This window comes from Thrips palmi, unplaced genomic scaffold (genome assembly GCF_012932325.1).
Source record: "Thrips palmi isolate BJ-2018 unplaced genomic scaffold, TpBJ-2018v1 HiC_scaffold_18, whole genome shotgun sequence".
Classification (NCBI taxonomy): Eukaryota; Metazoa; Arthropoda; class Insecta; order Thysanoptera; family Thripidae; genus Thrips; species Thrips palmi.
The window spans coordinates 19246362-19256961 of NW_023144627.1; the positions used below are offsets into that span (position 1 = coordinate 19246362).

Below are 10600 nucleotides of genomic sequence, written 5' to 3' on the forward strand. Positions count from 1 at the left end.
TGAAATATCGAAGCAAGAGGATCGCTCAACTTGGGCTCTTTTCTTCCAGGAGAAACAAAAATACAACAGTACAATCTTTATATTTTGTGATTGTGGCGTTGGCAGCAGAATGACCTTTCATGTTGTTGTCTTTTGTATTTTTGTTGTTTATTGGTGAAAGAGCTGTCACCTTCTGACAAACAGATGTTTTCGTTGCAAAATATGCAGAAATATGCATGTTGCTGTGGTCCTCTCTGCTAGAGGATTGACTTAGACTTTCCTCCTGTAGGTAACACTTCTTTCATGACGTGTCATTGTTGCTTTCTGCCCTGTCAGCACCTTTAAAGGTTGGAATCGTTCCCAGTTTGTCTTTCACTCAGGTTATCCAGGTCTGTAGCTGTGTTTACTATTACAGTCAACTCCACTTTTGCATGAACTTTGACATTATTTTCTCTTATTTATTTTCTTTTGAATACAGGTATGTCCACCTCGGGAAGTGTGGAGTTGGGTATTGCCATTGGCATTTTACAGCGAGCAGTTGAGCTCGACAAAAACAATCGGTTCACTGAATCATTAGTTTGCTACGAACAGGGCTTAAGAGTACTTTTGGAAGTAATTAAAAGTAAGTGACTCACTGCCACCTGGCTCTTTTCGTGAATCTATTGATTATTATCCTTACATTTGTCAATTTTACATTTTAATCGTAGACACAACGGATGGAGCAAAAAAAACTCAACTTCGACTTAAGGTGGAAGAGTACATGACACGAGCAGAATCAATTAAGAAGCTAATAGCTGATAAGAAAGCTCGTGGTGAATACAGGGAGCAGGTTGTAATAGAAGCGGATTCAACTGGTCACAGTTACGAAAGTGTATTTGGCCGATTTTTGGATGCAGAGGTGACTGATATATCAGTTGAAGATCCATATATCAGAAATTTCCACCAGGTACTGGATTGTTTGTTTTAAACAAAAGACATTTGGCTGTCTGCAACTCTTTACCTATTTAAAACATACCTAATTTTCTTTTGCAGTGTCAAAACTTTTTAAAGTTCTGTGAACTAGCAGTCATGAATTGTTCCAATCTGAAAACAATTAGTCTGGTAACAAATATCGGTCACAGCCAACAAGAGGCTCAAGATACAAATTCATGGCTTAATTCATTGAAGAACTCTTTACAACCTCGCAATGTAACTTTGTCAGTAGAAATACGGCCTACACTCCATGACAGAACTATTAGGTAATGACAGCTTCTCAAAATGCAATGTAAGAATGGCATTCTCTTACCTATGGTATCTTATTTTTTCATTTTACAATTTTGTCCCTAGGCTAAGCAATGGCTGGATCATCAAGATTGGGAGAGGTTTAGATTATTTTAAGTCTCCTGAGAATAAAATGGCTCTAGGAGTTTTTAACATGGACTTGAGAAAATGTCATGAAACAACGGTAGATATATTTCATAAAGGAGCTGTAAGTACTATTAGGAAATAAAATACAAACGTTTGCATTGTCATACAAAAATATAATTCTCATTTAAAACAGAACAATACAACAAACTCCATTCATTGGATATAAAACAGTAAATCAAATTCAGCAACACCACCGTTATCAATAACGAAAACAAAACAAAAAGCTTATGGAAGAAATAAATTGAAGCTCTATTGAGGGTCACTGGGATATTTCACACCAATCTGAGCTCGGACCATGTCCTCCATCTTTGATATAATCATGGTCTCTTCATGAGTCAACTTAGGGCTCTCATACAATCCTGTTTAAACAATAGCACATCATAAATTAACACAGTCATAAGGTAGCAATTGTTTTCTGTAGTCTCTGTATCTTTTTGACTGTTAGTGCTTACCCTCCTGAATACAGCGGCGGACCTCAGCAGCTTCATAACGCAGCCCAGCACTGTTAGTGAAATTACATGGCTGAGCAGTTGGAGGCAGAACAAATTCTGAAGACTTGTCTCCAGACACCACAATAGTAGGACACCAGAATGGATCTTTGATCTTCACACATGAAATAGAAGGTAAATATTTCATTTGAAGCCAATTGCAATATATTAACAATAAAATCACTGTAGTTTGAAATTTATTTGGTACCTGAATGGAGCCTTTGGTTCCATAAATGGTAGCATCTTTATTCATGTTAGCAAGGGAGGATGTAGTCAAAACTGCAGTTTTTGACCCAGGGTATGTCAGCACAATGGCAGCACTGTCATCAACACCTTCAGAATTCAAGTGTCCGACTGCTTTCAAAGAGAGCGGCATTGTTGGACCAAAGACCATCACAGCCAGCTGCAGGACATAAACTCCCAAATCCAGGATTGTACCGCCACCTAGATCCATCTGTCTATAAACGAAAACAGGAATGAAAATGATGGCGACGCCCCAGTAAACTCAAACTGACAAGAGGGTTTCTCACTTGACACGTGCTGCTTCAAGATAAACACCAAAGTTGACATTAAGTTGTACGACATCTCCAATAGCTTTGGCAGACAGTTCTTTCCGCACAAACTCATAAGATGGGAAGAAGCGGCTCCAAATAGCTTCCATGAAGAAAAGCTTCTTCTCTTTGGCAAGCTGAAAAGTAATAACATTAGACGTGTTAAAGAAATTCAAAATATGTAAAACAACAACTATGTTTTGAAAATCTACCTTCAATAGTGCTGCTGTGTCACGCTGGTTCATGCATAGGGGTTTTTCACAAAGTACATGTTTCCCATGTTCCAGCATCAGTTTGGACACTTCATAATGGTAAGTATTGATGGTTCCAACATAAACCACCTCTGTAACAAACACGCCACAGTAAATTCAGCATTCTCTCCAAACCTCATTCATATCCTGGATGACATGAACTGACCAACATCCGCATTCTTGGCAAGTTCTTCATACGAGGAGTGCACATGAGGAATGTTATGACGTGCTGCAAAGTCCTTAGCGCGCGCGGGGTCTCGAGCAGCGACAGCTACAAGCCTGTGCTCATTTGCTGGAAGGGTCGCAACAGCTGTGGCGAAATCATGGGAGATGAGTCCTGCACTTGCGATTCCCCAATTGGTCGCCATCTCTGAAAAGCGTCCAAAAGCACAGTCAAATACTGTAAAATGAATAAATCAATGAAAGGAGGGGAGAGGCAGCAATCAACAAGAAGAGAATAAGCGAAGCGCACCCGGTCCGGACGTTCGGACCACCTGTCAGACTGACAAGACAAACCTCTATCAGCAGAAGAGGCAGCAGTAGAAGCCGGCTCGCACTGGCTCGGCCGTTGTCGCTCCGGAGTTGGTGGGAGGTTCGCAAGGGTTTATACAAACCTTGAAAACCTTGAAATCAGGGAAAAGTCAGGGAAAAAAATAGGGTCAGGGAAATCAGGGAAATGTCAGGGAATTTCGCAAAATGCAGCAGAATGTCAGGGAAAAATATATTTGCTGCGACACTGGACCTGTTTTCTGGACAACTGCGGAGGAGAGCGCGAGACACCGGCCGTTCGAGTTCAACCCAATCAATGTTTTAATGCGCTCAAATGTCAGGGAAATTTGCAATTTCGCGTCAGGGAAATCAGGGAAAAGTCAGGGAAATTCTCACTATTTTTTTGTATAAACCCTTCGCAACACCTTGACAAGCGTCTAGACAGTCCTAGAGGGGCACGACAGGGCAGCGGGGAAGGCACTGTACTCGCCTGGCCTCGCAGAACTTTATCAAACGTGATAATCACTTCACTTCAATTGATAGGCGGATGAATGAGGGAGGGGGAGGGAGGCGGGGGCGGGACAGTAATAACAACAACAACAAATCATCTGGGCACGGCCATCTTGACGGGTAGCGTTGGAAAGATGGATGCACGAATTTTCGGGTTTTGCGGGTATAGTCGTACCGTTAAATTCTTCCATTGAAACCCACATGAGTTTTAATGATGAGGGTCTCGCGGTTCCGCCACCCGCAAGATTTTGGCGCCAGACTCCACCGAGCCGTGATTTCCGTTGATTAGACGCGAGTACGCGAGTTTGTGCCGCAGAGGGCGCCACGGTCGGGAGGTTCTGCCACTACGATGAAAATTGAGGCAGAAGTCTTCGATTTTTAATGAATGAAGAGTTTGTAAATGTTAACTGGTAAGGGTAATTTGAAATTTCCGACAGTTCTATTCGGATACTTCTTTTCTCCTGGTTTTTGCGCCCTTATGCCCCGGGCCAAATAGAAAAGCCGTTATGTGACCCTTAACCGCCAAGGATCGCCACGGATAGGCCTAACTAATCAATCTCCTAGTTTTTGAGTCTAGATTTGCAAAATGCCGCCAGTCCGTGACTTTGTATGCGTTATTTTGTTTTTCTCTATGGTACATTCATGACCGCCTTGCTTCAGATTTTAGCTCCGTTTGCTATAAACCTATTGGTAAGGTTATTTTAAATGCTTTGGCAGGGCTTGAAGGGGAGTGGTTTGTTGTGGTTTCATAGTTTCTGGTGCACTTCAGCTCAAAATTAGCATCCGGAGGCAGTATTGCGAAGCCATTTTAATTTTTTAAAGGGTCTGACATTTAAGATTTCATCTTTTTGGTGCAGTCCAAGTCCAGTGTCGTTATTTATGTTATTCTAACCTCTGCACGCCCGGTTGACATGACACATGTCAAAATTGACTAGTGTTTAGGAAGCAGCTTCTTTCCTTGAGCTTATTGACAAGTGCGTCACGTTCTCCACGACTTCATTGTTTTTACGGGCCTGTCATCTTTTCCCCCAGAGAATGAATCGCTTACTTATTATTTTGTTTATGAACTATCGATTGTGTACATATCAGTAAATTTATTCTCTTTACATTTTACCCCTTTCACACATTTTTGGGCTATTTTGTGACAACTTCACATTATTTAATTTCCATAAGATTGATGTAGTGTGCCATGTAGAGTTCGAAGATAAATAAATGGTGACCTAAAGAACCAATAGAATGTTAGATTTGCGATTAAACTGGGTGGAGGTTTGGGCTGACTCGCTGACTCATTTATCTTGATTTTCATTTCTTCCGCCACTATTTCTTCCCCATCCTCATTGCTTCTCCCACCACCTACTGCGTTCAAGTGGGTGTGTTGATAAGCCAGGAATGAGAGCTCTGAAAGTCAGCCTTGTTCATGCATAGTTTTCCCTTTTTTTTTTTTTGGAAATGGCTTAAAATTGTAACAGGCCTAAAATCTGTTCAGTTCTTCTCTATAACTTGTTCTTTCTTTTCATTTTCAGATAAGAAAAAGTGCGGAGGCCTAGCGGGTCAGGATGGGCAAAATTCTGTCCAAAATTTTTGGCAACAAGGAAATGCGAATATTAATGTTAGGGCTAGATGCTGCTGGAAAAACAAGTATCCTTTTTGTCATCAATGTCTGTATTGCAAAATCCTCTCATGGTGTGAATGAATTCTATTAAGTGTGTGTGTTTGTTTGTGTGCTCCTTAACCATAATTTCAGCTATCTTGTACAAAATGAAACTTGGCCAGTCTGTAACTACAATACCTACTGTTGGATTCAATGTAGAAACAGTAACTTATAAAAATGTTAAATTTAATGTTTGGGTGAGTGAAGTTGCAACTTTCCACTTATTTCTGGCTTTTCTGATAAGATAAGCACACAGTCTATGTACTGAAGGCAAACACCCCTCACCATGTGCTTAATTTTTCCACAGCCTGATTATTGCTGTTTGTTGGTTGTTATATTGTTTTCGCTCTCTCGGTTGCAGGATGTTGGAGGCCAAGACAAAATTAGACCACTTTGGCGGCACTATTATACTGGCACCCAAGGTCTTATATTTGTTGTGGACTGTGCTGACCGAGATCGTATTGATGAGGCTCGTCAGGAATTACATCGGATCATTAATGATCGGGAAATGCGGGACGCTATCATACTGATATTTGCAAATAAGCAAGATCTCCCAGATGGTAAGACGTTATTTTAATTGTTTGACCTTGTTTTCTAATGAGTTATTCCTGAGTTAACTTTCTTTTCTTCCTCAATTCACAATGTAGCCATGAAACCACACGAAATCCAGGAGAAGCTGGGACTCACTCGTATAAGAGACCGAAACTGGTATGTACAGCCCTCGTGTGCGACAACAGGGGATGGCTTATACGAGGGACTGACGTGGCTCACATCAAACCACAAACTATGAGGTGAGAACTGCCCAACCTTTTGCTGCCAGGGCTGCCAGGGGTCCAAGACTGAAACTGCTATCGTCCATTAGGCACTCATTGAGATTCTGTCATAAGTTTACGTGTAACACCATCAGACACAAAGGGTTGTCTGCTTCATCTGGGTGCAACATTATCTGGATGAGTGTAAACTGTTGGGCCGTAATCCTGTTCATATTTGATGATCTGTAGATCATTCATCATGGTAGATTAGACAAATCTAAATCTTTGCAAGTCAGTCTTTCTTGTTTGTTCTGATACTTTGGCAGAGCCAGTAGTTTTATATTTGTACATAAGAGAAAATGTGTCAGAATTTCACACCATCACACTCACCACAGTCAGGTTTTCTGAAGTCTGACTTAAGGTAGAGATTGTTCTTATTTTAATTTCATCTCATGTGTGTTAGTTTCATTGTACATTTAAATTATAATGACACACTCTGGCTTCTCTTAAATGTGATGTGTTGTGGCCTACCTACCGTACTGTCTTTTAATTCAGAAGTTCAAATTGTGCTGTAAATAGTTTTGAGTGATAATTGAGTGAGTGCGGTTTCTGGTAATTGGGTCCCAGCAATAAGAAGTTGACATTTCTGAAGTTGCTTTTATCCCATCTTGCCATTGTCAATTTTGATAGGAAGCCATGCTCTTTATACATTTCTTGTTGTAAATGTAAATATAGATTATATTATAATTATCAAGCAAGGACCTTTGCTCTAGTAAGCAATAAAGTGGGTTGTAAATAAAGAGTTAAATATTTATGTACATTAAATAACATGATTACTGGCTCAATTCACATATTTATTGGTTTTGTTGTTTCCTTTTTATAAAAAATTTCTATTTTTGTGCTTTTATTTTCTCATTGTGAAGCTTTGGCTGGTAACTTGTAGACTCTTGCTGTAGGGGTTTCTTGATAATTATCAGTTTCAAAACGACTAACTGAAAATTTAATGTCAATACTGTCTATGCATTTTGTTTTCTGTTTCTTTACCAAGGTGTGGAATGAATTTAATTTACTCTCAAAACATGTACATGAGCACATTTAATTTATTACCTGTGTTAACTCGAATGTAGTTTTGGAGGCATTGGTGTTATGTACCTTTAGCCTGTATATTGCACACTACACACATTCCATCATATTTTTAATGCAGGTATGTTACCAAGTCAAGATGGCATTCCTGTCACATATGTTTATTCATTTATTTTTCTATGTAACCCTATTGAGGTAATGCCTCTTGCCATGTAACGCATCCCCTCCTGTTCTGATATGATTTTAAAATATTAACTGGCTCTTTATGGATTTCAGAAATAACATATTTTAAACAGAGAAAAAACTGAAATTATTTAGCATGCAGATGTCGTTACTTTAATTGTAATTATATTTATGAACTTGTTTGCTATGCGTTTGCCACATTCGAGTAAAATGGATACTTGGTGCTTTCTGCCGATACTCTGTGAGAATACCCTTCCACCATTGTCACCTTCACCCCTTATGAACTACCGATTTGGCCACAGGACGTCTCTTCCTTCTCAAAAATTGTCTCTGGTGCAAAGGGCTTTTTCTCTTCTGTGTGCCCCTTGGCACACTTGCATGGTGGTGCCAGCCACCTGTAGATAACTAATTGGTGTTCACCCCTAAAAAATAAAAAATTAGTGTAGATAGGATATTTAAGATTTTAAGACATTCTTAGACTGACATTTCGTTTTTGTTTGGTGGGGTTGAACCACGATGTTAAAGCTGGTTGCTGGATGCCATCTCTTCAGCTAAAAGCGTATTTATTCATAAATTGGTTGACACCATTGCTGCAGGTTTACTGTTGCCAAAATTTAGAACTTTGTTCCTCATTATGCTGCAGATAGCTTCTCTATTTTCTTCTTCTTTATTTCTCATTTGTGTGTCAAGTCACGTGTGAACCAGAGTTGGGGACTGAAGAATGGTTCTGCTTTCCCCATTCAGAGGCAAGCAGAGGACTGATTCTGTTCGAAGATACCTTACTTTGTTCACCTCTTTTCACTGGAAAGAAATATTTGGAATGATAACCGAATGGACTATTTCAGCTAGTACTGAATGATGTGTTTTTTGTGCAATGCGTTTGTTGAAATTTAAGCCAATTTTGCTTATGTAGATTATCTTCCCAGTCCAGGGACCACATCTTTTTAAAATTAGTTTAAATGAGGCTCTGAATAGTTTGCTTGAATTAAGAGACTGCCTAAGAAGTAACCTCAGTTTGGTGAAAGGAGACACATGGGATGAGCTGGGACCTCCCTTGTACTAGAGTTGTATCCTTGGTCAAACAAACGGAATAGAGGAAAGCTCTTCCTGGAGTCGGGATTTGAACTCGCAGAACTAAGACTCAACTGCCTTTGGATCAAACAAGACCTGTTTAGTGCTCTGCTGGTTTTCATCCATTCTAATTCAATTGATTGTTTCTGCCTGTGTGTCAAGTTAAACATTCTGACTAAAAGTTGTAGGTCATTTTGAATGGTGCTTCAAATATGCCTAGCGTTTCAGAGAAGTTAATAGTGGTCTTAGTTGATCCAGTTTGAAACTTGAAAAATTTTAAGGAATGTCTTCCTTTACACAGGAAAGTGATCAAAAGTACATTAGACCATGAATGTTATTTTCTGTATATATACTGGTGATGGCACTACTCACAACTGTCCATAATTTGGTGACAGTTCTGTGGTCTGGTCTAACAGTGTTTTAGTTGATTAGTAACTGGATCAGAATTCATGGACGGGGGCTTGTATTTATGTGGCTTGAAGTTTTTCATCCAGCAGAAGAAATGAAACACCAAGAAAGCTAGTGTTTGGGTTACCTCATATTAAATAAAAAATTTGAACTGGTTAGATTTCAAAAGTTTTACTGCTAATGAGACAAAGATGTTGTGACTCCTTTGTATTTCTTAGTGTTGTGGATTGTGTTATCCAATTGTGATATGTCATCATTTGAATTGACATTTTGGCTAAGGCATCTTTATAGCGCTTAGAGGAAAAGGTTTCTTTCTTTTATCATCACTAACAAACAAGCCCATTTTGAATTTCTGGTGCCAATCATATATGTAATGTAGCTGCTAGATGTTATTTGCTGTATCTATTTTGTCTTCTTTTGCACATTTGTGTATATACTCCTATATACATGCATATAAATATGTATATATATACATACCCATATATATACATATTTATACTGTAAGGCCATGAAAATTACAAATGAGTTTCCTTGATTTATTGAGGTATAAGGGTAAATATTTTGTTTTGTTTTGTATATTTCACAAAGCACATTTCCTCTGACAATTATTTAGCAGTATCTATTGAAACAACAAGTAGGTGTTTAGATGTGCTTCTTAAGGTTGTTTCAATGCCAAAGTAAAGTATCAGTTAACTATTGTTCAATAATCTGCTCAATTTACAAATAAATGTTGCAGTTATCTGTTAGAAAGCCTAAAATCAGTTTTTGAAACTTATATTTTATTCATATTGGTATTCTCTGCAGTTATTTTTCTCATTAAAAGTGGCTGACTTTTCTTGTATGTTCAAAGAGCTTTTTTTTTGGTAAATCCCATCATTATGCCATTTAAGGTCATCTGTGCTCTTTGTCTACTTAGATTCTATACAATCCTCTGATTGAGATACTCATCCAACAAGCTACATGTATTTATTAACTGTAGGTTTGGTGGTGCTCTAAGCCATGGGCTCATTACAAGTGCTTCAAGTCTTAGTAGCATTTGGCTATTGTTTACAAGATTTTTCTGTGTGAATATTGAATCTCCAAAGTTAAACTATATCAAGGCTGATAGCTGCTGCACTTGGCAGGTAGGAATGAATGACCTAACATCCTCTGGGACACAAATCTGCCGTGTAATGGCTAGTCAAGCTTTATTGTGTTAGTCATTTGCAACACACTTGAACTTTCTTGGGAATTAAAAAAAAAAATGAAGTATGTTCACTGTGGAGTGTCTGAAGTATTATTCTGAGAGAAAAAAATCAGTTACTCCATCATGCCGATAATCAACAGTCTGTTATTCCTGACCTTGAAAATATCATCAGCTTAGCTAGGTAACTCAATGCCAGTCATAAATTTGTATGTAAGTTATTGATTGTTAAATGTTGTGTTTGTCGTCGGGGAAGGAACCATATGTGTTCTTACATTGAGTCTGGAAGCAAATGACCCATTTAATTCTGCGACTCTGTATGATTCAATTTACCTCTAGAGTATCATTGTTAATTGAAAGGAATATAACATGTATGTTGAAGCCACTTCTATTTCAGTCTTAAAAATGTAATTTTAAACCCCATAGCAGCACTACTGTGGGAACTGAACATTTTTCTGATTTTGTTAAACATAGGCATATTATTTATGAAAAAATGTGTATGTTGCTTGACATGAAAATAAAACCCTTTTCCTCTCCATAGAGGCTGCAGTAGAGAATCTTTTTGTTTTCTGCTCCAATCCCTGCCATTGACAC

The 10600-nt window shown here is 38.7% G+C and overlaps 3 protein-coding genes across 13 annotated transcripts; 2 read left to right on the forward strand and 1 right to left on the reverse strand.

The window, feature by feature from the left end:
* Positions 1 to 120: 120 nt before the first annotated feature.
* Positions 121 to 1651, forward strand: LOC117645224 (MIT domain-containing protein 1-like). 3 transcript variants are annotated; one of them, XM_034385268.1, is made up of 6 exons: positions 121 to 370; positions 451 to 601; positions 687 to 925; positions 1012 to 1217; positions 1306 to 1447; positions 1520 to 1651. In XM_034385268.1, exons 2-6 carry the CDS (start codon positions 460 to 462, stop codon positions 1550 to 1552), a joined length of 762 nt encoding a protein of 253 aa, XP_034241159.1. In that variant the 5' UTR covers positions 121 to 370; positions 451 to 459; the 3' UTR covers positions 1553 to 1651. The 3 variants fall into 3 exon arrangements, with proteins under 3 accessions (XP_034241159.1, XP_034241158.1, XP_034241160.1); XM_034385267.1 differs by having other exon boundaries at positions 124 to 368; positions 458 to 601; XM_034385269.1 differs by lacking the exon at positions 1520 to 1651 and having other exon boundaries at positions 124 to 368; positions 458 to 601; positions 1306 to 1498.
* On the reverse strand, positions 1479 to 3961 carry LOC117645221 (trans-1,2-dihydrobenzene-1,2-diol dehydrogenase-like). 8 transcript variants are annotated; one of them, XM_034385263.1, is made up of 8 exons: positions 3591 to 3702; positions 3193 to 3299; positions 2843 to 3046; positions 2638 to 2768; positions 2405 to 2562; positions 2083 to 2332; positions 1839 to 1989; positions 1479 to 1745 (listed from the first exon to the last, which is right to left on the reverse strand). In XM_034385263.1, the coding sequence occupies exons 3-8, from the start codon at positions 3042 to 3044 to the stop codon at positions 1636 to 1638; spliced, it is 1002 nt and encodes a 333-aa protein (XP_034241154.1). In that variant the 5' UTR covers positions 3045 to 3046; positions 3193 to 3299; positions 3591 to 3702; the 3' UTR covers positions 1479 to 1635. The 8 variants fall into 8 exon arrangements, with proteins under 8 accessions (XP_034241154.1, XP_034241155.1, XP_034241152.1 ...); XM_034385264.1 differs by having other exon boundaries at positions 3562 to 3673; XM_034385261.1 differs by having other exon boundaries at positions 3419 to 3649.
* LOC117645226 (ADP-ribosylation factor 6) lies at positions 3933 to 10560 on the forward strand. Of its 2 annotated transcripts, none has more exons than XM_034385270.1 (5): positions 3933 to 4085; positions 5199 to 5313; positions 5420 to 5523; positions 5688 to 5886; positions 5974 to 10560. In XM_034385270.1, exons 2-5 carry the CDS (start codon positions 5232 to 5234, stop codon positions 6114 to 6116), a joined length of 528 nt encoding a protein of 175 aa, XP_034241161.1. In that variant the 5' UTR covers positions 3933 to 4085; positions 5199 to 5231; the 3' UTR covers positions 6117 to 10560. The 2 variants fall into 2 exon arrangements, with proteins under 2 accessions (XP_034241161.1, XP_034241162.1); XM_034385271.1 differs by lacking the exon at positions 3933 to 4085 and adding an exon at positions 4185 to 4365.
* Positions 10561 to 10600: the final 40 nt, after the last annotated feature.

Coding starts and splice junctions, on each gene's coding strand:
- LOC117645224 (XM_034385268.1), top strand. CDS start 460: ATGTCCACCTCGGGAAGTGTGGAGTTGGGTATTGCCATTGGCATTTTA. Junction 602..686: donor ACTTTTGGAAGTAATTAAAA/GTAAGTGACTCA, acceptor TTTTAATCGTAG/ACACAACGGATGGAGCAAAA. Junction 926..1,011: donor ATATCAGAAATTTCCACCAG/GTACTGGATTGT, acceptor TTTCTTTTGCAG/TGTCAAAACTTTTTAAAGTT.
- LOC117645221 (XM_034385259.1), bottom strand. CDS start 3,878: ATGTGGGTTTCAATGGAAGAATTTAACG. Junction 3,047..3,850: donor TTCAATGGAAGAATTTAACG/GTACGACTATAC, acceptor GACGCTTTTCAG/AGATGGCGACCAATTGGGGA. Junction 2,333..2,404: donor CTTGAAGCAGCACGTGTCAA/GTGAGAAACCCT, acceptor TTTCGTTTATAG/ACAGATGGATCTAGGTGGCG.
- LOC117645226 (XM_034385270.1), top strand. CDS start 5,232: ATGGGCAAAATTCTGTCCAAAATTTTTGGCAACAAGGAAATGCGAATA. Junction 5,314..5,419: donor AGATGCTGCTGGAAAAACAA/GTATCCTTTTTG, acceptor CCATAATTTCAG/CTATCTTGTACAAAATGAAA. Junction 5,887..5,973: donor TAAGCAAGATCTCCCAGATG/GTAAGACGTTAT, acceptor TTCACAATGTAG/CCATGAAACCACACGAAATC.